Source organism: Fistularia commersonii, chromosome 26, assembly GCF_037954325.1.
Source record: "Fistularia commersonii isolate RoL2024-O1a breed Wild chromosome 26, RoL_Fcom_v1.0, whole genome shotgun sequence".
Taxonomy (NCBI): Eukaryota; Metazoa; Chordata; class Actinopteri; order Syngnathiformes; family Fistulariidae; genus Fistularia; species Fistularia commersonii.
The window spans coordinates 2,726,243-2,750,035 of NC_141309.1; the positions used below are offsets into that span (position 1 = coordinate 2,726,243).

General features: G+C 43.9%; 1 protein-coding gene across 1 annotated transcript; it reads right to left on the bottom strand.

The window, feature by feature from the left end:
- Nucleotides 1-839: 839 nt before the first annotated feature.
- ercc6l2 (excision repair cross-complementation group 6-like 2) lies at nt 840-21,848 on the bottom strand. Its single transcript, XM_086173622.1, has 20 exons — nt 21,580-21,848; nt 19,844-20,252; nt 19,647-19,766; nt 18,429-18,622; nt 18,226-18,319; nt 17,277-17,344; nt 16,962-17,169; nt 16,735-16,875; nt 16,356-16,472; nt 16,168-16,287; nt 16,021-16,092; nt 15,381-15,526; nt 15,194-15,289; nt 13,211-13,310; nt 12,980-13,132; nt 12,821-12,904; nt 9,340-10,129; nt 9,104-9,258; nt 4,913-5,058; nt 840-3,298 (listed from the first exon to the last, which is right to left on the bottom strand). Exons 2-20 carry the CDS (start codon nt 20,165-20,167, stop codon nt 2,161-2,163), a joined length of 4,266 nt encoding a protein of 1,421 aa, XP_086029748.1. The 5' UTR covers nt 20,168-20,252; nt 21,580-21,848; the 3' UTR covers nt 840-2,160.
- Nucleotides 21,849-23,793: the final 1,945 nt, after the last annotated feature.

A 23,793-nucleotide genomic window follows, 5' to 3' on the forward strand; every position in this document is an offset into this window, starting at 1 on the left:
TTATTTGCAGTCCTTATGTCCTCTATTGTTGTGCCAGAGTTTCAAGTAAAAAACATAACAGTAATAGATAATAGTAGAAAGGAGGAAGAATAAGAAATACAATGAAATATGAATTGTCTTAACTGTTAACTGTAACTACAAAGATAGAAGATTCCCTGCGGCTGAGGGAAGAGGAATTAAAAAGTCTGATAACCTCAGGTAGGAAAGACATTACATTAATGTAATGTAATGTTAATTAGCTTTAACGTGTTTTCTAGCAGCTCCTGTTGACTTTCTGTGATACAGAAGAGCCGCATTCCACGTCGGCAACACTTTGGAAGCCTCATTAATATATCGCGGCGCCGATGTGGCCGAAACCTGAGCCACGCGCAAGCGGAGGCCCGCGCGGGCGCCAGGGTCAGCGGGGGTCACGACTCAATTCTCGGCTTTTTACCGATCCCATCAAACCCGAGTGTCGCTAATGCAAATAAACCCCGCCGGGTCGCGTCCGACCCCCATCGCTGCTCCCGGACTCGCGGCAAAAACGCAAAAGACGCTAATCAAGGACATCGTGGAAACAACTTTAACAAACCCGATTAATTACCAGACGGGTAATTACCAGACGGGTAATTCCCGACGGCTCACGTGAGCTGAGAATCACGGCAGTCAGCGTTCAGGATAAGCAACCATTGTTTCCCACTGAGCCGTGTTAGCTCGCTTTTCTATTTCTATTGTCAGTCAAATAGCGTAGCCTCTCCGCTATCTCGCTCGAACCAGGCGGTTTATAAGAAAAAAAAAAAGTGATAGAGATCTGCAAATCTTAGTTGCGGGTGAAACTGAGTGAGAACGAAAGAAGGGTTTTGAGAGTGAAAGGGCTTTTTATTCTCCTCTGTCTGCGATTAAACAGGTGTGACAGATGCGCGGCCTGCAAAAAACGTGCGCGCGGAGATGGTCGCGATTTACCACCCAGGAGTGCGCGAACCGGCCGTACAGGAGAGCCGCGCGTCCTGTCGAGGCATGCACTCTCTCCTCTTGTTTATTGATAGCTATCAGCACTTTCTCATTTCGGCGAAAACAAAGCACAACACGCGGAGCCGATCTCTTCGGGGTTCTGCTAACCTCTGAGCAACAGCTGAAAGAGGTCGGACGCAGCTGCTCCGGCTCTGACAAAATAACATTCTTAGATTTCAAGTTTTTTTTTTTTTTGTCTTCTTTTTTTTGGGGGGGGGGGGGGGGAGCGGAAGGGTCTAAATAGCCTACCGCTAATACGTTGAAGAATGAAGGTGGAGGTGATTGGCTGTTTACGGTCGTGATTATGGGATGCCTCGGTGGAGAGGGGATCCCGGGGGGGGGGATCTGTAAACAATGTTATGGGTGGAGGGAGGACGTGGAGCGCCGTACACCAGAGACATAACAACCATTAAGGGGTTTTAAGTGATTCCCCCCCGCCGGCGGCGCCGGTCCCAGGGGGCGCCGTCCGGCACCGGCTGCATGTGCGACCGAGTTCATCGGAGTTTCCGATCCTTTCTGTGCTTGATTTCCGTAAAAAAAATTCAAAATGATGGTAAATTTAACCGCACGTGCTTTCAGAACTGTGGCCTCACAATTATTTGTGGATTTTTATAGGATCGTTCCGTTAGCTTCCTTCCGCCGACACCGTCAAAGCGGACAAACCGTTTCGGCAAACTCGATCGAATTGACGATATTTCTCCAGATCGGCCGTTTTGCGCTTTTCGCACACGCCCCTGTCGTGAAAAAAACACGCAGAAATCCATTTGATACGGCTTTCACATTGAAAATGATCAGTCTGGCTGTCAAAGAAGGAAACTGAGCTGCTGCAAATAAGTTATCTATTCTGGAAAAATAAAGCATTTGTTTATGTACCAGTAGTGGGAGATGTTATCGTCATTTATTTCATTAAAAGTTGAAAAAAATCTTTCCTGTAACATCTTGCTGCGTTAATATTTCATATTTCAAGTTCTTTTCTTTTCAAAATGAGCAGGTGCGGCCTATATAAAGGCGCGCTCTATAGTCCGGAATTTACCATGTAGAACCAGACATGTATGCTCGCGACATGCCTGCAGGGTCGTAAGTCACACCGTTTGGCACCTCTTGGAGTAAAATGCCATTTAAAGGAATGTCTAAAAACCGCCTGCCCTGTACCTGGAAGGACCACCTGCGTCACATCTTCCACAAAAACTTCTCGTTGGTCTTCCAGAGGCTTTTGCCATCCGTTTCCCCGGGCCGGGTTCGAGAGGCGGCGGTGGTGCTGGCGCAAGCCCTCTGCACCTCGCCGAGGTCCGTCAGCCTGCAGATGCTCTCCTCGGATCCCTCGTTCAGGATGTCCCAGATGTCTCTGCTCTTGCGCTTCGTTGCTCCTCCAGAGGATGCGGCGTCCACGTTCCCCGCCGGACCGGACTTGGCGACCGACGCGCTCGTCGATTTGAAGGAGGAGCTCCGCGGCGCGCCCCTCAACTTGGGTTTGAAGAGGTCATCGAGGACGGAGGTGTCTCCCAACAGATCTGCAAGGTTCTGCTTCTGCCCTTGAAAGCTTTCGCCTCCTGCGGAAGAGGATTTCTGCCGTGGCTGCGCGACGGGTTCAGACAACGCGGTGGACTGACATTGGCTGAGGTCTGGATGGAAACCAGTATCTGCGTCTCGGTGGGTCGGGACGGGAGCAGCCTCTGCGGGCCCCAGACCACCGCCGCTGGCCTGGTCCACACCAAGACCACCGCCGGCTTCGAGGGCTCCACAGCTAGAAACACTAGCCCTCTTTGTCCTCTTGTGTCTTCTGGCAGTGCGAACCCCCTCCTCCCGCTCCTCTGACTCAGGACTTGGAACATCAGATCCAGATTCTAGAACATTCTTCTTTGCATTTGATTGCTTTTTCTGGGGCTCTGGAACATACTTTCGGGGTTTATCTTGCTCTTTCAAAGGCACAGAAACACGGTTCCGTTGAGTTCCGGCCTTGGCCTGCAGTCCCGCGCGCTTCGGACGGTATTCACACCTCTTTGCTTTGGCGGTAACCTTCTGCGGGAAGCCGGTCTCTGATTCCGCTGCTGCCACCGCCGCCGCCGCCGCATCAGGCACGGCTTTGGAGGACGGCTTGGAGGTAGTAGCCGAACTCGATGAAGCCCGCGCTGAATCGGTTTGCGCGAAGCTTTCGGCGACGACGTCCGTCACATCGGGAAGGCCGAGGGATGTGTAGTACCGCTTCAGCCACTCCGTTCTCCGGCCCGAGCTGCTTCTTACGACATCCAGCGCAAATCGACGGACCGAGGAAAACCCGAGCTCTGCGGCCATTTCCTCCAGCTGCTGCCTAAACACAGCAAAGGGGAATCGCTGACGTTATGCGACGAAAAAAAGACAATAACCCCACATGCTGACGTCCTGCAAATTATTCAGTTTTCTCTCGATGCGTCGAGAATCAATTTCAACATACCAAAATAAATGTAAAAATACCAAAATAAATATAAGCACACCAATAGCCACTCATATATGGTCTTTAAAAAAAAAAAAAAAATCCCGTACTGTTGATCAGATAGCCTGACATCCTGGAAATTATTCAGTTTTCTCTCGATTCGTCGAGAATCAATTTCAACATACCAAAATAAATGTAAAAATACCAAAATAAATATAAGCACACCAATAGCCACTCATATATTGTCTTTAAAAAAAAAAAAAAAATCCCGTACTGTTGATCAGATAGCCTGACATCCTGCAAATTATTCAGTTTTTCTCTTGATGCGTCGAGTAAAAAAATAAAGATCAACATACCCAGAGCCACTTGTATATTGTCTTTAAAAAAAAAAAAGGCCCGCACTGCTTAGCGGATTTTCCTACATCCTGCAAATGATTCACCGTTTTCTCTTGATTCGTGGAAAAAAAAAAAAAATAAACATACCAAGAGCCACTTATATATTGTCTCAAAAAAAAAAAAAAAAAAGAAAAATAAAGCCGCAACCTCCGCGCTATTGATCAGATATTCTGCGGGTCCGCCGGGCCGAGCCCAAAATGAATAGCTCGCCGCATTTTCGGGCCTCCGTCCAGACAGCCCTGCAGTACGAGGTGATTTTCTGAGCTCGCGGGCAGTCGTTAAAAAAACGGGTCCGACCAGACTCCGGGACAGAAATACTTCAAAGTTGACAGTGGCCGAGCACCATAATGGCGGCGGCGGCGGCGGCGGCTTTCACTGGAAAAACAATAAATAAAAAGTGGAGGCAGTAAAAGCCATGTGTGGATTTTTAAACAATTAAACAGCGAGAGTAATTGAAGGAGGGCGGCGGCGGCGTGGACTCGCGCTTTTCGGTCTTCCCTCCGGGGAGGCCAGGAGGTGTCCGCTTAGGAGCGTGTTTTCAAGGGTAGCGCAGCAGAAGTAATGCTTTATTTGAATGCCATGTGCACGGGCATGCTAAAGTGTGTGTGTGTGTGTGTGTGTGTACAGCAGTGTGGGCTTGGAAGTTCTCAGGCATCCGCCATTATTGGTTTGTCTTGGGAGGGGTGTGGTTGCAAAGGGAGGGGGGACTCCTGCACTGAACACAACTGGATGGATAATCTTTGGCACAATGGTGGGGGAAAAAAAAAAAAAAAAAGTGGAAGGGAGACCTCAGAGGTGGTCTGTCTTTAAACACACACACACACACACACACACACACGGATCCTGAGGCCCAGGTGGGGGCGCTGAACACCATAGCTGTGGTGGGTTTTGGCCTACTTCCCTACTCTGCCAGGAATTCTTGTTTTTTTTTTTTTTCCTTTTTCTCCCCCTTTCCCCTCCCTCATCATCTACCCTCTTCCTATCCCTCACTTTAACCTCTTATTATTCTATTTCATTTTTATTTATTTTTTCCATTAAGGTTGTTTATTTAATCCGTGAAATCCACCGGCTCCCCCCCCCCCCCCCCGCTCGCGCTCCCGCCCGCCCCTCCGGTACCTGCGTACGGCCTTGGGGGTTTCTCCCACGATGACCGTGGTGTCTTTGGACTCGTGCACGCTCTTGCGGGTGACGGAGACGGGTCGGTCCGCGCTCGTCTGCGCCGCTGTGACGATAGCCGGGCCGGGTTCGCCAGACAACAAACTCTGGTAAAACACATTGGATGGAGCCGTTATTATCATTATTATTATCTTTTTAATCGAATAAGTCCGAGAGAGAGGTGACGCCGGAAAGGAGAGGAATAAAAGTTAGTCGCAGCAAGACAGAATATATGTGTGTGAATGAGAGGAACTCGGGTGGAACGGTGAGGCTACAGGGAGTGGAGATTAAGAAGTTGGAGGATTTCAGGTACTTGGGGTCAACAGTCCAGAGCAACGGAGAGCGTGGAAAAGAAGTGAAGAGGCGGGTCCAAGAAGGTTGGAACGGGTGGAGAAAAGTGTCAGGGGTACGAAGAGATAGAAGACTTTCAGCATAAATAAAAGGAAAGGTGTACAAGACAGTGGTGAGAATGCAGCCTCAGGGCGGCACTGGCCCGTGCCTCTCCAAGCCTGCCTTGGGGGATCACGGAGCAGGGCCTCCCTGTGCCGGTCCCAAGCCCGTATAAATACAGAGGGTTGCGTCAGGAAGGGCATCCGGCGTAAAACTTTTGCCAAAACCAAACATGCGAGTCAACCATAACTATACCATACCGGATCGGTCGCGGACCGGGTTGACAACGACCGCCATTGGTACTGATGACCTACAGCAGACCTGGGCACTTTACGGCCTGCGGGCCACATCCGGCCCGCCAAACAATTTTCTTTGAATATTTTGAACAAATATTTTCAATCAATGATAAATTCAGAAACAACCTATATTTTTTCCTTTTGTTTGATTTTGTATGGATTATATCATTCAAAATAATGGTGCATTTATATATGATCATTAATGATTAAGTTGAAATAAAATGCTGAAAAATGTAAATATTTAAATGACAGTTTTTATATTGTTTCATTTACATGATATAGAAGTTAAATACAAAATGTTGCCCGCTTGCCGAAATAATTGCCCACCCCTGACCTACAGGGTACTAATGGAAATTGGGCTACTGTGGGTCGAAGAACAAGAAGAAGAAGAGGAGGAGGAGGAGTGCGTGTTCGGAAGCAGAGAGAGGAGGAAAGGAAAGAGTCTGGGACTGAGAGGAGGGACTCTGAATATTGGGACTATGACAGGAAAAGGTAGAGAGTTGGTCGACATGATGGAGAAAAGGAAGGTGGATATACTGTGCAAGACAGTGGTGAGACCAGCGATGATGTTTGGACTAGAAACTGTTCCAATGACAAAAGCACAGCAGGCAGAACTAGAGGTTGCAGAGGTGAAGATGTTGAGGTTCTCTTTGGGAGTGACCAGGATGGAGAGGATCAGGAATGAGTCTATCAGAGGAACAACACATGTTAGATGTTTTGGAGAGAAGGTCAGAGAAGCCAGACTGAGATGGTTGGGTCATGAACGGAGGAGGGATGGTGAATATATTGGTAGACGGATGCTGGAAATGGAGCTGCCAGGCAAGAGGTCTCCAGGAAGACCAAAGAGAAGATTTATGGACGTAGAGAGAGAAGATATGAAGGTAGTTGGTCCGAGAGAGGAGGATCCAGAGAATAGAGTTAGATGGAGAAAGTTGACCCCTGAAGGGAAAAGCTGACAGAAAAAGAAGAATCAAATAAGTCCGGCTTGCATGAACGAGTGAATCTCTGCGTCAGCAGAAAAAGAGCTAAATAGCAAATTGAATGGAAATAAACTCCATTATTGTTGCGGTTTTCTATCCTTCAACCCCTGAGGGAGCTATCAGTGTCCTTAGCGGCTAAACGCTCCAGTGTGTTCACCGGCTCGGCGCGGACTTGTTTAATGCAGGATAACAAACACGCGGCGGGTTTTCAGCCGTTCGAGACCTTTTCCTCGTGTCGACGCTCGACGGTCCGCCGTCCCGCGGCTGCTTTACATTACGGAGCGTCACACGGCGTTTATGTCGGGACCCACAGGCCTGGTATTAAGAAGCCTCCCGAGTGGGCCGATTACAAATAGACAGCTTTAAATACAGGGCTGACCGGACTGAGGATGCATTGAGAGTTTATCACTCAAATCGCGTGCAGATGTAAGAAAAATAAATACATACGTGAATAATTGGTTAAAATTATGACCATGTTGGAATGTGGTTGAAAATGACCCAGTTTATCAGCGCCGTTGAAGCGGCATCAGCTCCTCAAAGGAAGAGGCGGCAGAAAGATCCGCTAAGTGGTTCTCGATGGAGAAGCACTTCTGTGTCAGATGTTCACCAGTAATTTGTAAATGACAAATTGGGCTTTTCTGATAAGATGCAGGGCTCGGGTGGTAACGGCAGACATCTTGACATCACTAAATACAGGACCATCTTCTTCTTGTTTATTCGTCTATTCACAAACACACCGCGCTTCTGCTCTTCTTGCACATATTGACCTCACCGTCGGCACGAATGTTGACGATGGCTGATATTCATCTCTTCTGTCCTTGGTTTATTACTACACAACAAAGTTTTGGTATATCTATGCATAGAGTGTTTATGCAACTGCACTTGCTATCACTTTTATTTTCTTTGCAATTGCACCTTAGCACAATTGTCACTTTTAAAACATCAAACCCTATAACATCTACCTCAACATAACTTCTTGTTGTTCATTGTTGTCTTGTAACAAATTAGCTATAATTTTTTGTGCTTATGCACTGTTTGCTTTGTTAATTTATTACATTCATTGCTATTTATTTCTGTCACTCTATTTGTATTTTTTTCTTTGCAATTGCACTTTAGCACAATTGTCACTTTTAAAACATCAAACCCTATAATATCTACCTCAACATAACTTCTTGTTGTTCATTGTTGTCTGCAACAAATTATTTATAATTTTTGTACTTATGCACCGTTTGTTATGTTACTTTATAACATTCATTGCTATTTATTTCTGTCACCATTTGTATTTAATGTTTAGTTCTGGTTGTGTATTTTTCACCCTTGATGTTGTTAATTGTTATCCCTGATGTTGTTGTCATCTTCTGTTGTGCATTTATTCGTGGATTTCTTGCCAGGTTCTGCCTTTCTACTTATTTATTTTCCCATTTTTTGACATTATAACTGTTACGCTGTGACAAAGTCATGTCCCCTTTGGGGATCAATAACGTTTATCTTATCTCAAAGTTTCTCTTATTCTATTCTACTTTACTAAAACCAGTTTTCAATTCCATGCGTGTCTGGAACAACAGGGTTTCACGGTTACATCGCAATCTCCTAAAAATTTATGATGAAAGTCTTCCGGGTGTGCGGCGTTTGGGAAGTAAACAAAAAAATTCATGCGGGAAGACGGCTCTGTTTATATCCGCCTCTCCAGCGTCACCCACCCCAGGTTAATAATAATAATAATTTATCCTTCATTAATCCAGTGGGGAAATGTGTAAAAGCCAAATATTTCTAAATATAGTTCATATATTTTTTTACAAAAAATATTATATATTAATATTTTTTATAATAATTAATAATATATATTTATAATTTTAATTCATATATTTATTTTTAACGTGAAATAAATCAAATATGTCTTACTTTTAATGCGACCTCCGGTGCTGCAAGGATTTGTTCTAAGTGCCGCTTTAAATTTGACCGTTTCATCGATGCAATGTTATCATTGCATATCAGACAGACCGCAGATCCAAATGTAAATTCCTCCATCCACGCGGCCTGGAATGCACGGTTATCATCATCTTTTTTAATTTTCACCATCTTTTCCGTTACAAGTGTCAAAGCGGATAAACTAGTCGGCCGTCTGATCAAATTAATTTCTTCACCTTTACAACGACCCGGACGTGCTCGGAAGCCATCGGAAATTTATCTTCAAAACTACTTTCTGTTTACTTTAAAATGACACAGTATTATGAAGAAATATAACAAGTATTTTAAAATCAGTCGCAAACTGATTTTTTTTTTTTCAACTCAAAATTGTCTTGGCGAGCCATAGGTTCCCAACTGCTGGCGTAGGTGAACGACATCGGCACTCGCGATGGTACCGGATCGGAATTCCGACGCAAACGGAGAACCTCGGTCATGAAAATAAAAACCTTTGAATCCTGAATATGCAAAGTGATGTCAGATGTTGTCGGTACGGTCGGGACGAGGAAGTTGGACTCTACCTCCAGCTGGGTGAAGAGCCGATTGGCCGGGAGCTGCGAGTGCATCCTGCGCTCAAACACGTCTCGGACCGCCGCCCTGCTGATCAGCTCCTCCGCCCTGCTTCCGCCGACGACGCGCTGATTGGAGTGGGTAAACATCACCCCCTCCACGCCGCCTGGAATCAGGGACGAACTTCATTTGCACGCGACCGACTTCCCAAAAGGCGTGAGAGAGAAGAAGAAGAAGTACGAGTCACCTAACACGCTGTCAATGTTTGCGCCCGTTCTTCTGGATGCTGAGGGTGTGTGACCTTTGAGATCGGTGTATGAGGTCTCACCGGACGGTCCCGCCTGTTCCTCGGAGCTCATCTTGACTCTTTTCGCGGCTCCTTCGCCGTCTTTTGAGATCCCCCCTTTGGATCCATCAGTCTGACACTCTCCAGACCCGCCCCTCTGAACGGCAGAGTGTTCCTCCTCTGAAGACGTGAAGAATGTCTCTTTGGATTCAGATCTGGCCTTCTTCTTCTTAGCGCTTTGACTCTTTCCGTTTCGGCCTCCCGGTTTTTCCGGACCTCTGCTGCGACACCCGAGGTCCTCCATGTCCAAGTCCTCCGATTCATCCGAGTAACAATCGAAGAAGTGCCCTTTGGAGTCTTTGGAACTGAGGTTTTCGGGTCTCTTTCTATCTGGAGAGGTCTCATGATCCTCCACCACTTTCTGGTCCACCAACCTACTCAGAGTATCACCTCTCCCGTCCCTTCTGACAGCGCTCTCGTCATCACCTGAGCTACTATCCCTTTCGTCCGACTCGGGGTTTGCTTGGACTCTTTGGAGAAGCCTGGAGAACCCGTGTTTGAGCAGGCTGGAACCGCCCTCGGCGTTTCCACTCCTTGCGTTTCCGCTCCCCATTCCCAGCTCATCCTCGTCCTCTTCACTTCCGCTGCTGAAGTCCAGCAGCTCTTGACGGACACTAGATGTTTCTCTGGTCTCCTTCACCGGTTGGTCGATCCCTGCGGGTGCATTTGTAGGCGGGGAACCGTCGGGTTCCTTTCACAAAGAGCAAAAAACAAGCTAAGAATACGGAGGTCGGGAGAGCGTTCAAACATTTCCTGCTCTCGCCGCTGAAATTAAACTTCCCGAGACTTGGGATTCATCAGGAAACAATTACTGTGTGCACAAATAGATTTTAATTCACTATTTCATGAGTATCACTACTTCATCTCTGCCTTGGAATCATGCATTATTTTACAAACCCTTCAGCCGAAACTGGGAACACAGTGTCTTAATGTTCTATCAAAAACACGCCCTAAAAAGACGATTTCTTGCCAAATAAAAATTGAAACTCTCCCAGCCCTTCTATAATTTGCCTCGCTGTTGTGTTCGTGGTATCAAGACACCCGGTGGGAAACCCTGCACAAGCTGGCTCCCTTCTATTCTGAAGAGTCCGAGTGTGTGTGTGTGTGTGTGTGTGTGTGTGTGGGTGCCTCGATGCCACAAGCCACTTATGAGCGTGATAAGGCACCCGAGTGAATTCGACATTTTTTTTTTTTTTTTTTTTTTTCCACAAATCTCACAAGGCCTTGGAGGAGGAGAACAAGCGCAGTTTAAGAAAAATAATTAAAATAAATAAAAAACAGAATGTGGGGGAGTGTAGCCTGGCTGGGAACGGGACGATAAGGGGTAACGTTTTGTAAATAAACAGCCGAGGAACAGACTCCAGTGTGGTCTGGTGCCTCCCGTCAGAACACTAGGTAATGATATCGAGCCAGTTTGGCAAAGCGTCAGGAGGAAAACTAAGGGAGACGGAGGAATCTAAAAATCGAAACCTTAGCGACCGAAACGCAGTCGCTGTCACGCCATCATTTAAGGCAATGTTTCCCAACCACTGTGCTCACAAAATGCTCACTTTCACCTGATTGGTCCGAAAATTATTTATCATTCAATTATTTAATTACCTTGCGATGTATTTTTCGCTTCAAAATTTGAAAACAAAATGCTTTTTGGATGAAAAAAAAAACATCTAGTGACATAATTAAAACAATCTTTTCTTATTTCTGTGAAAAAAACACAAAAACAATAGCTAAAAAAAATGGGCAAAATGAAAAAGAATTGATTCAATAAGCAGAATAGCCACCAGTAGCCTTGTAAACATTTGACCTCCTCCTATACATGCTAACAATCCATTTTCTAACAAATTCTAGTGGCAAATTTTCCCACAGTGACAAGATTTTCTCTTTTAACACAACAATATTTTGAGGGTGTAATTGCATCAATTCTTTTTTTTAATATTAATTTTTAATATTAACTTGGTCATGTATTTTTTAGAGGAACAGTTCATTGCATAGAAAGATTTTTAGAATTGACCTGTTTACCTCCTTTACACTAAAAAAAAGGAAAAATTTGGACTCAGTGTTACTTCTAGGGAATGATTTTACCGGTTTGGCCCCCTTGACATCAAATTTGGTGTAAATTAGTATGTGGCCCCCGGACCAAAATGAGTTTGACACCCCCGCTTTAGAGCCTCCGATCAACCTCCTGTGTTTTTTGGACTGTGTGAGGAACCCGGAGAACCCAGGAGAACCCCGAGGGGAGAACACAGAGACTCCGCCCAGAAACATCTTCTTTTGTCTTCTATGTTTTGCGTCGTCACCACAACCCCTTCAGTGTGAACACAACCTGGAGGTAGAACCTCCGACCGGAGAACCGGAGCTCTCCATCGCAGTATCACAGAGTTTAATGTCCCTTAAGCCAGTGTTTCCCAACCACTGCGCCGCGGCACATCAGTGTGCCGTGAGAGATCATCAGGTGTGTTGTGGAAAAATGCTCACTTTCACCCGATTGGTCCGAAAATTATTTCTCCGACGCAAATAATGTGTCTTCCTCTGTCTATGTGGGCAGCGTGACCATTCCATGGCAACGGGTAGTGAATGAACCTGTGCATCTGTGTATCAGAGTGATTAGTGAGGCTTTGCGTGATACATTTTTAAGATAAAAAGTACTTGTATCTGCGTAAACAAACAAGCAGCGTTGTTGAAAACTACCGAGACGAGTGAGAAAGCAGTGAAAGCTGCTATAAAGTTGCTGAACTCGTCTCTAACTCCAAACAGCCGCACACCGTAGCAAAACATTAATACTACCTGCCGGCAAAATCATTGGAGAAGAAATGCTCGGCTCTGGGGTTGATAAAGAAATAGCCAGAATTCTCTCAAATAATACCATTTTCAGACATATTGATGACATGTCTTCAGACATGTGTTCTGGAAAAGTTGCACATCAGTGGGAAATTTGCATTGCAACTTGACGAATCGACAGATATTAGATAGATTAGATTTCACACTGAGTAAATTCTAATTTGTTCAAAAATGTTTTTGACATATTTATTTAGTGGTGTGATTTTCCCAATGTAAAATATGTGCCGTGGCTCAAAAAAGGTTGGGAAACACTGATTTAAGCAACGACACCACCGAGTCTCAGCGCTGAGACGGCCTGAGAAGCAGTGACTCCACAGTTTTCCATGGATCCACCTGTTGTTTTCCCACTATAATGCATTTTTTGTAGGAAGGAATCTCACAAAAAAGACCAAAACCACCGAATAAACACCAACGTGGGCGGTGAAAGGATTAAAAACAAAACGCATAGAGGCTAAACGGGTATCCCCTCTTTCACGTGGGAACGTGACGATCGGCAGGTCACTTGGGAAAGAAGACGGAGTGCTGGGTTTCTGAGAATGTTACTCACGCTAACTCGGGCCGCCTCCTCCTCGCGTTCCTCGCCGCCGTGCGTGCTCGCCGTCATCACGCCGGCCTCCACTTGGCCCTCTCGCTGACAAATTCAAACATTCGATCAGCAACGATCAGGTCGCGGCAGAGAATGTTTACACTTCAGTTAGTTTTTAACCTCTAAAATCTTTCGGGTGAGACACGTTCCTTCGGTTTGCAGCCGGAAAAGATTCTTGATCCCGAACAGCTCCCCCTTATGGGCGCCGCGGCCCTGCACCGCCTCGAAGTACCGCCGCGCGCTTTCCTCGCCCACGACCGTGCTCCCCAGTTGCTGACAGAAAAACGTAGAACGTGAATTGTTGACTTGGAGATTTGGAGGTCATATGAGATATAATAAAAAGTCTGATACCTGTTTGTAAACTTGTCTGAGGTAGATGATTTCCTCGATGGTGCCCAGCGAGATGAGTCTGAAGACCGTTACATCCTTGCATTGGCCGATGCGATACGCCCTGAGGAGACGCATAATCACGTGGATTTAAGATACCGTATGTTCCCGACTATCGAGCGCACCTGAATAGAATCCGCACCGGCTAAAAACAGACAAATAAATGTGTGTACATAAATAGGCTGCCGTTGTCCACAAAAACATTTTTTTTGGTGCAGCGGACGGAGGGAATGTTGTTCGAAGCCGGTCGGGGACGGTTTGATGGTTTCAAACGCCGTTCACTGCGTCGCTAAATAAAGTTTAGACGTAAAGTGGTGAAAAGATACATTTAGCAGCACATTGTAGCATCGAGCGTGTAGCGAGGAAGCTAAGGATAGAGAATCAAATGAGAAACTCCCTCAACCTCATCGCCCATCTCACACGCCGCCATCTTTGTCCGATCAAAACCACTTTATTTCTTAACATTCTCTTTTTAACCCTCATATTATGTTAAGGGTGAATTTGACCCATTGGGTCAATGGGTGAAATGGGTCAAAGTGACCCTTAACATAATATGAGGGTTAATATGTGCCGTATTTCCCGGACTATTGAGCGCTCCTGAATATAAGCCGCACCGGCAAAAATAAACCAATAAATATATGTGTACATACAAAGGCCACACATGTCTATAAGCTACAGGTGTCCGCATTGTAACATGAGAAATTTACACAAAAACATTTTTGTGGCATCCACAAATACATCCTGGAAATGCTTTTTTTTTTTTATCCTCAAACAGTGCCTGTAACACGGCTGATGAAGAATGTTAATAACAAATAACCCAAAGAAAAGTCCATCCATTTTCTATCCCCACATTGTCCTTCTCCAGCTGATCCCTATCTTGGTCTTCCTCCTCCTGCGCGCGAAAACCATTCAAATCGTCTTCTTTTGTGTCAGAACTGAACGGCTTCGGAATTTCCCGATCATTTCATCGGCCCGATGTGAAGCTCGCTAGCCCCAGAAATATCCCTAAATTAGCCGCGTCGCTGTTTAAGCCGCAGCGTTTAAAAACGTGTGAAAAAAGTAGCGGCGTATCTGCATAACAGGCGGCGTAGATTAACCTGGAAAACTATTTAGTGCAGGGGTGTCAAACTCAAGTTCACAGAGGGCCAAAATTAAATAAAAGAACATTGTCGAGGGCCAGACCAATTTTTTTTTATTAATTTATTTATGTTTTTATTATCTTTAAGATACAGTAAACTACTGTATTAACCATCCGAATATATTACAATTGAATTTTTGCTTAAATACTGAAACCAGAACAGGTTTAAGAAAATAATAAAAACAAAAACTGAAACAAATATCAGGCTTCTATATCTTTAACTTTATTCATTTTAATTGTAACCTAAATCTTTTCATCACAGACCATCAAGGCCAACACCTAAAAAAAAATATCTCTTTCAACTTTGAACAGACCATGCCGTCAGTAAATAAAATAATATTTTATAAGCTAAGCTTAGCTTCCTGCTCCACATCGGGAACTCCCGCCCCCAGCACCGGCTGCTCTCCTATTGGCCGCGCGTAGATGTCGTCACAGCGTTTAGACGCTCGAATTAAAAATGTTTTAAATCCGGCGTCAAGCGTCAAGGCGTCAAACGCCACCCTTGCGCGACGCCCTGCGCCTCAGCGCGGACTTGCGCGGACTCTGTCGCTGACGTCGCAGATACACAATGAATGGCTGCGCTGACGCCACCCAGCGCTTGACGCGTTCAATGTGTAGGCACCTTTAGCGGTACGTGCGCTGTATAACGGGCCGGCGGGCCAGATATAATACATATTTGAAATCATCTCGCGGGCCAAATATAATTGTAGTGCGGGCCAAAATTGGCCCACGGGCCTGAGTTTGACATGTCTGATTTAGAGGATGAAACTCACCCTGTCTTTGCTGCATAAAAAACCCCGCGGACGTACCTGTCGATAGCTTGGAGGTCATTGGCCGGGTTCCACGTCGGGTCGAACAGCACCACCACGCTGGCCCCGACAAAGTTGAGGCCGACGCCGCCCGCCCTGTCGGCGCGTGAAACCGCTCATTAGGGAAATTCAAGATTTAAAAGGTACCTGAATAAAACCTATAATGATGGTGCGTCTGCAGACTAACATGGTGGAAACCAGGCAGAGGTTTATGTGAGTGGACTGGTTGAACTCTTTGACGATCTGGAACCTCTCTTTGGATTTGGTCGACCCGTCCAGCCGGCTGTAGTCGAGCCCCTCCGCCATGCAGTAGCTCTCCAGCACGTCCAAAAGCTGCCGGGTCGGAAGACAATTTCAAAATCCACCGGGGAGGGTTGGGACGAAATGTCAATGGCGGTTTGAATGGTCGGATAAAGTGCAGAGAAAAGACGCGCAGGTTTAACAAACGAAACAAGTGGCGGCAAGCGCTCAGCAAATCCTCATCTCCTTGAAAACCTCTAATTGCTTTTAATTCATAAGCCCCGAGGGCTGCTGTGTATCCATGTTTTCAGAAATCCACGTCTCCTATCTTTTTCCTTTTTTTTTTTTTTTTTCCTGTAAACACAAAATCATTTTTAACAGCAGCAGAAATGAGTGTGTAATTAAGTAATTCTTGTGGGAGAGAGAAACAAATGCAAACAAGTAGTAAGACCTATAAATACAGTGCAGTTTAAAAACTAATTTTCTGTCTCATCCCGGAGCAGGACAATTATGTTGCTATATATATATATTTCTGCAACTATACACTGCAAATGAAAAGTAAATTGCACACAAATGGGAACTCGTACCTTAGTTGAGAGCGAAAAAAGCAGCACTTTGTCTCTTCTTTGCAGATAATACTTGAGCAGTTTCTGCAAGACCTGAATGGATCGATCGAGATATGATGCAGGCGTTAAAAAAAAAACAAGAAGCAGGCGACGGAGCCCCGGCTGTACCTTCATTTTCCCGCTGTACACGGGGTCCGACAGAGCCTCGAACGGCTCGTCTTTGCATCTCCGCACCAAATCCGGGAACTTCTGAAAAACCGTCCGGCAGACGGCACTCGCATGCTTTTCCTGGAGAGGAAGAAGAGTCACGTCAGCGAAACCCGTTTGGAGCGTTCATCAAAAACTCTTGATTCGACCTGTTTCTTGCTGGTTCCGGGAGTGAACTGCAGCAAAGCAACGTGATTGGAAATCTTCCTTAACAGGGCCAAGTAACTGAAGTACAGCTCCTTCATCTGTGCACCTTCTGAGTTTGTCTGGAAGACATATATTAAAAAAAAAAAAAAAAAAAAATCCTATTTAGAATCTTTACCAATATATGTGTTACTTCAGTAAAATGACATTTAAAATAATAATAATTTAAATATATATTTTAAATAATAATTTAAAAAATAATTTAAAATAAATTAAAAAAAAAATAACAACAGTAAAATAAAATAAAAAAATTAAAGTAAGTAAAAATAAAAGGTAAAGTAAAACAAAAATGAACAAAACTTTGCCAAACTTCAGCGAACCGACCTTGTAGCAGCAGCTCCTTCGGCTTCGTCCGCTTCGGCAGATGCATTTTTCCGACGATGCAAGAAGCAACTTCACATCTTCAGAGTCCAGCACGGTTTGATACACCGCTTGCTGGAAGTCGGTCAGAGAACAATACACCACCTGAGGCGGGGCAAACGCACCACATATCGGGTTGTTATTTCAGAATTTCCAGTAAACTGGACGAAATCAAGGTGATCCGCTCTCACCCTGTCGTCTTTCTTCGGAAGTTGATCCTTGATCAGAGCTTTAGTCCGTCTGAGGAACCAGCGGGAGATCTTCCTCACCAGGGCTCTGACGGTCTTCCTGGCCGTAGCCAGGGCACGCTTGGTCGCGCTGTGTCTCTGGCCCTGTTCGACGGGATCCGAAAACTTGTTCTTGAAATGCCCTAAGCTGCCGAGACACCCGGGTATGGCCCTTGGATGTGCAGGGAAAAAAAAGGCGAGAGGGTAAAAATAATCAGAATTAAAGTAGCTTTCGTAACCGAGTAAGTCCTGAAAAATTGTGCCGGACTCTGAACCCACCAGTCCATGACACACCAGAGCTCCTCCAGGTTGTTCTGTAAGATGGTGCCAGTGAGTCCTATTCTGACCTGAATGACGAAATACAAGCAAAAACCTCCAATCCAATTCAAGCTGCTGGCGTTTGGATGCATTATCTGCTATTTAAGAACAAGAACAACTTTATTCATCCCGAAAGAAAGTGTTGTGCCACAGTTACATGAAAAATATAACAATAATAAATGATAGTAGAAAATTGTATAAACAGTAAATTGTTGTGCCAGAGTTACAAGAAAAATATAACAATAATAAATAATAGTAGAAAATTGTAGAAACAGTAAATTGTTGTGCCAGAGTTACAAGAAAAATATAACAATAATAAATAATAGTAGAAAATTGTAGAAACAGTAAATTGTTGTGCCAGAGTTACAAGAAAAATATAACAATAATAAATAATAGTAGAAAATTGTATAAAGAGTAAAAAAAAAGGGGGGACGACTAAGAAATACAAATAAACTATAAAGTGTCTTAAGTAACAAGTGAAAACTATAAAGTGTCTTAAGTAACAAGTGAATAATAAAGAGTGCGCAAGAGTATGAAAAAATATTGTACATGTAGCTGTTATGAAGTATTACATAGTTATGAACATATATATACAGCTAAATTGTTACAATTTACAGTAAGCGGGTGAGATTTTTTTTTTTTTTTTTTTTTTTTTATGTTTAAGATTTTAAGATTCCCTGCGGCTGAAGGGAGAGGAATTAAAAAGTCTGATATAAGGATAAAAAGATTGGCGACTGCCGTCACGCCTTTTTGACAGAAACACAATACAGAAGAGGTCCATCCTGTAAAGATTATTATTATTAATGCTAGAGCCTATTTTCGAAACTCAGTTTTCACATGTCTAATTCTTTACAAGTCAACAAACTAATAATAGTAACAAAAGGTTAAAAAATACTCAAAGGGTTCGGACCTGACATTTCAGATTCTTCATGGCCTGGGTGACTTGGGAATTTGGATTCTTGAGCTTATGGACTTCGTCTACAAACACAGCAGACCAGCCTACACTGCACGGGAGATGGAGTTAAAATCAAAATACAATGAAAAACGTCACGAACTACATTGTGCATTTTAACTGTATGTTGAGAACACACTTAAAACTCGTGTTCTACTTACTTATTAAACTGATCCAGACACAGTCGGAGGGTCTCGTACGTGGTGAGGGCGATTTCAATTCGCCCGTTTTTAATTCGAGCCAGCTCGTCCTCTTTCCTCAGCCCGTGCACCATGACGTACTGGAAGTAGCCCCAAGTGTCCAGTTCGTCTTTCCAGTTATAAAGGACTGATAGCGGGGATACAATCAGGAACACCTTGAAAACATCAGGACATATTATTTGAGCGACCTGGTGTTATGTCACAAAGGAGGTCCATGGTTGGGTCCCAACAGGGGGGCTTTCAGTGTGGAGTTTGCATGTTCTCCCTGTGTTTACGAAGGTTTCCTCCAGGTTCTCCTGGTTCCTCCCACCGTCTAAAGCAGGGGCGTCAAACTCATTTTCACCGAGGGTCACGTTAGCATAATGGTAGCCCTCTGGGGCCACGTGTTACACTATAAATGTTAGTGCATGTTACCAGATGTAATGTAAAATAAATGTAACTACTCGCTTTATTATTCTCGATGCATTTACATGGATGTAAAAAATAATGTTTCCTGGTTGCTATGTTACAAAGCTAGCTTTCACCGCTGCGGTGTTTTCAGACGCAGCTTTCGTGAACACGTTCTGCCGCCGTCGTACTTTGGCTTTTAATTCTTGGACAATTTTTTTTTTTCTGGAAGGCGAACTTTGGCATTCTTAGCTCCGTGTTTGGTGTCAAAATGTCAACATGGATTGTACTCTTTGACAGCCGACGCTACCTCATAACACAAAAGACACGCCGTTCTTTCTCCTTGAAGCACAAACATGCATTCGCCTTCCCATCTCTCTTGAAGCAGCCTTCCATCTGCATCAACTTTTCTCATCAAGGACATTTGGGAGTCATTTGTATTTCTCAATTCCACTTGTTGAAAATGGCATTGATGTGGATACACTGCGATCACCGCGGTTACATGATCGGCGTGAATTGTGGGAAATATAGTTTACGGTGAATGCACACGTTTAACTTCTTAGTTTTAAGATGTTCTCGCATCAGGCCCTGAGTTTGACATGTGGTCTAAAGCATGAACTTGGTTCATTGTAGACTTTATATTACCCCAAACGTGTGAGTGAGAGTGACTGGTTATATGTCTCTATTTGTCGCCACTAAATGAATTCTTTACTGAAACCATGCACAGACATTGTCACTAGAGATACATTTCATTATTTTAACGTGTCGATTTTTTGTCAAAAATATACCCACTTTCTTGGGTCTACGATGCTGCTTCGATAGGATCTGACTCTGAAGAAACTGAGGCTTGTTGTTCTCAATGTCGTCCCACGTCCCGGTTTTCTGCAACACCGCTGCAAGAAACCCAATGACCTGTGACAAGGAAAAATCAGATGAGGAAAAGCAAATAAAACAGCAAAGAAATAAAGGCCCATAGCTGTGCTTGTTACCTGCACCGTCTTGCCCAGGCCCATGTCATCCCCCAGGATGCAGCCTCGAGAGCGGATGTAGTTGTTGTAAATAAATCTGATCCCTTCTCTCTGGTAATCCCTCAGGTATCTGTTGATGGTGTACGGGACGTTATCTCCGTCCACGCCACCCAACTCAAAGGGAACGCAGAACTTGGGATTTTTGACACTGCTGGAAAAAGTGGGTTTCTCCAGGTTGGCGTTATTAAGCCATGACCCAGTAGGTTTTGGCTCCGCTGCATCTTCCTCCTCCTCCTCCTCCTCTTTTTCCATGATCCGTGAACTCCACCTGTGCCGTGGCATCATTGTTCTGAAAGGTGGGGGTCAATCTGTTGAAGGCCGCTGGTTTCGGGGTGCCTTCTCCGGCCATCCATCGACGGCGCTGAGGTTGCTACAGATAAACAAATAGGCAAAAAACAAATAGAGATTGTAAAAAGTTTGTCAGTTTGAACAAGATACTATATTCATCATACCATCAGTATGATGCATTTATAAAACCATCAGTTTTGGTCTTTCAGAGCACGTCATCTCCTGGCTCACAAATTATTTGACTGCCAGGAACCGGTGTATCAAATACAATCACCTGTGTTCTAATTTCTTGAGCATCTACAAGGGAGTCCCACAGGGTTCTGTATTGGGGCCACTCCTATTCATTATGTACATTAATGAATTAGGACAAAATGTCCCAAATGCTGGCATGCATTTTTATGCGGATGACAAAATAATATACTGCTTTGGCTCACTCCCTGGTGCTGCTATTGAATCTCTGAAGAGAGCTTTTAATATGGCGCAGCACATACTTTTGCAACTAAAATTAGTCCTTAATACTGACAAAACCAAACTAATGTTGTTTTCAAACTCTAGAAAGAGGCCGCAAGTTATCCCCACAGTGTCCACCTTTGGGGGAAGTGAAATTGAGGTGACTCATGTCTACAGATATCTTGGTGTCTTGCTTGATGACACTTTGTCTTTTAAGCCTCATGTTGAGAATCTTGTGAAGAAACTTAAGTGGAAACGGTTTTGTTTTTTGTATATGAGTGTCTGGTTAAGGTTGACTCGATGTATCATGCTGCTTTGAGGTTTGTTACTAACTGTAGGGCCTTAACTCATCACTGTGAGTTGTTTTCTCGAGTGGGATGGTTTTTTTTGTGGACCAGGAGATTTTTTCACTGGTGCACTTTCATTTACAAGGCTATGCTGGGACTGTTGCCCTCTCACATTTGTAACTTAATCACACAGATAAGTGTTGATTCTTATAGTTTATGTTCTGATGATCAGCTGTTTCTTTCTGTTCCATTTGTCTGCACGGAACTGGGATAAAAAGGTTTTTGTCTATTTTGCCTCCTTTACATGTAACATGTTGGACTGGAAACTCACAGAACTTGTTTCATTGAGCGGCTTTAAGTCCAGATTGAGAGGGCTTGAGACGACTTCACTGATTTGTAACTGTTTTATATAATTTGAATGTAATTTTAATTTCATTTTAAATGTAAGTGTATTCTCTTGCTGTCTCTTGGCCAGGACTCCCTTGAAAAAGAGGTTTTTAATCTCAATGGGACTTTCCTGCTTAAATAAAGATCAATGCAAGATCAAGGCTATAACAACTTGGAAAGATACTCCACGAAAAAGACGACCTAATGTAAAGGATAATGCAGGAGTTTGGTTAAACACAGACGAAATTATTACATAATAAGTTAAAGAAAAGTTGCTTTACAAACCGTGTCCAGGTGCAGAAGCTGAGAGTTCAAGTCAGATGCTACTTAGCATCGAGCTAACCTCTGTAATATTGTTGCAGACGGCAGTAGCTGTGACGTTCAGCATTCATGGTTTAGCTCAGCAAACAAGCGATATGAATCAAAACTCAACTTAAGTAAACATAAAACCCGTCTTTAAGTGTCTCTCGCATTCTTTCAAATCGGTCGTATGAGGTTTATTCCGGGATGAAAACCAATTCGCTGGCGAGGAGACGCTGACGGTCTCGCCGCTCTTTGTTTACTTGTTTTCGATTTAAGCCTCGCACTTTCGATACAAATTACGGCCGTGAAGAATCGGTTTGCTTTATAAATGAAAAACAATAATCAAATTTTATTGTATAAATTAAGTTTTTATTATCTTTATTATAATTTTTGTTCAATTTTAGGAAGCAAATCCTAATTTCAGAATAGTGTTGAAAGTGCTCAGCATAAATCTACCCATCTACCCACCGACATTACTTACAGGGATGTGTGTGTGTGTGTGTGTGTGTGTGTGTGTGCGTGTGTGTGTTCATTTTAGAAAATAAAACGTAGCATTCAGGAAAAAACTGTCATTAAATCTACCACATTAAATAATTGACCTTCAAAGAGCTTTACACAGGATTACAAACACACACACACACACACACACACACCACACACACACACCACACACACACACACCACACACACACATACGGAGATTTTGGCAAAGCTGCAATGCAAAGCGCTGACTGGACCATCCAGAGCAAGAGTTTCTTGCCCATGGACACTTCGGCATGCAGGCAAGAGGAGAAGGAGGATCAAATTCTGATAAGAAGGGACTTCCAGTCTGCCGACTGAGCCACAACCTCCCCTAAATCCAAAGCTTTTTAAAAAAGGTCACAAGGTGACATGGTGTCGCTTGTCTTTGCTCATATTGGAGAGAAATGCAACCCCACACTACGACTTTTTATTTGCCCATATGATATTTTACACAGCATTTCCTGCATGGGTAAATCAACTTTATATGCACTGCGCTGCAACCCCTTTCATGGGACCTGTGGTCTTGAAAAATGTCCAACTTTCATAAAATCAAGAGAGAGGATATATGAGCATGTCGGCAAGGTTTACATGACGGCTAACGTTAAGCCAGCCCGTTGCAACGCAGAACAGATTTGTAAACACGGTCACAGTCTCAGTTCTCCATCCCTGATTTGACTTTCCCTAAACTCTGGTTGTTGTGCTGCAGATGAGGCACGACTAGGTCCACTTCTCACCATGGTACACTGACATACAAAAATGGAACTTCTTGTTCGTGTTTTCTCAACACTGGGAATTTATAGGGCAGCTGTTGCAGATGCTCTCATAAAGAAAGCCCAAACACTGATGTCAAACTGTTTACATACTGTGCTAGATCTCACACACGCTCGTCCTCTCTGAACTGCGAAGGCCTCTCCAGCCTTGTTTCCAGTAAAACATTGCAGCCAGAGCGTACACACACACACACACACACACACACACACACACACACACACACACACACTCACACCGGTTCTCCTTGACTATGTTAGAGTTTATAAAGTTGTGTAAGCTAAATATTACAGTATTTCTAAAGTACTGCACTGTATACATTTTGCATTTTTATTTTTTGAGTTTCTGTATTTTCACTTTCCAGACTTTTGATTTGTTGGAGTCCATTTGATATTCTGTTTTTCCCGTTATACTTCAGAATGTCTGTGATTTCTGTTTCCCATTTTAGGGTTTTATTGCGACACTTCCTTCTTGTGTTGATATTGATTGACGACTGCCACTTAACACGGTAAAAAAGACGTGTATCACCTTGATAAATTGGAATTTCAGACATATTAAATGATCTTTTACTGCCCCTTTATAACCTTTTACTTTTCTTTCCAAAAGTAAATATGTGCCAGATATTGCTATTTGATCATATCTCCGTAAGGCATCTGTTGTCCACCTTTGTATTGCTGGATGAAAAAAAAGGGCACTCTACTTCAATATATCTGTGCTTTGTGTTTCCCATTTTAGGGTTTTATTGCGACATTTCCCTCTTGTGTTTATATTCATTGACGACTGCCACTTAACATGGTAAAAAAGAAGTGTATCACCTGGATAAATTGGAATTTCAGACATATTAAATGATCTTTTACTGCCCCTTTACTTTTCTTTCTAAAAGTAAATATGTGCCAGATATTGCTA

Coding starts and splice junctions, on each gene's coding strand:
- ercc6l2 (XM_086173622.1), bottom strand. CDS start 20,167: ATGATGCCACGGCACAGGTGGAGTTCACGGATCATGGAAAAAGAGGAG. Junction 16,876..16,961: donor TTCCGAAGAAAGACGACAGG/GTGAGAGCGGAT, acceptor GCCCCGCCTCAG/GTGGTGTATTGTTCTCTGAC. Junction 10,130..12,820: donor AGGAGGCGGCCCGAGTTAGC/GTGAGTAACATT, acceptor TCTTTGTGAAAG/GAACCCGACGGTTCCCCGCC.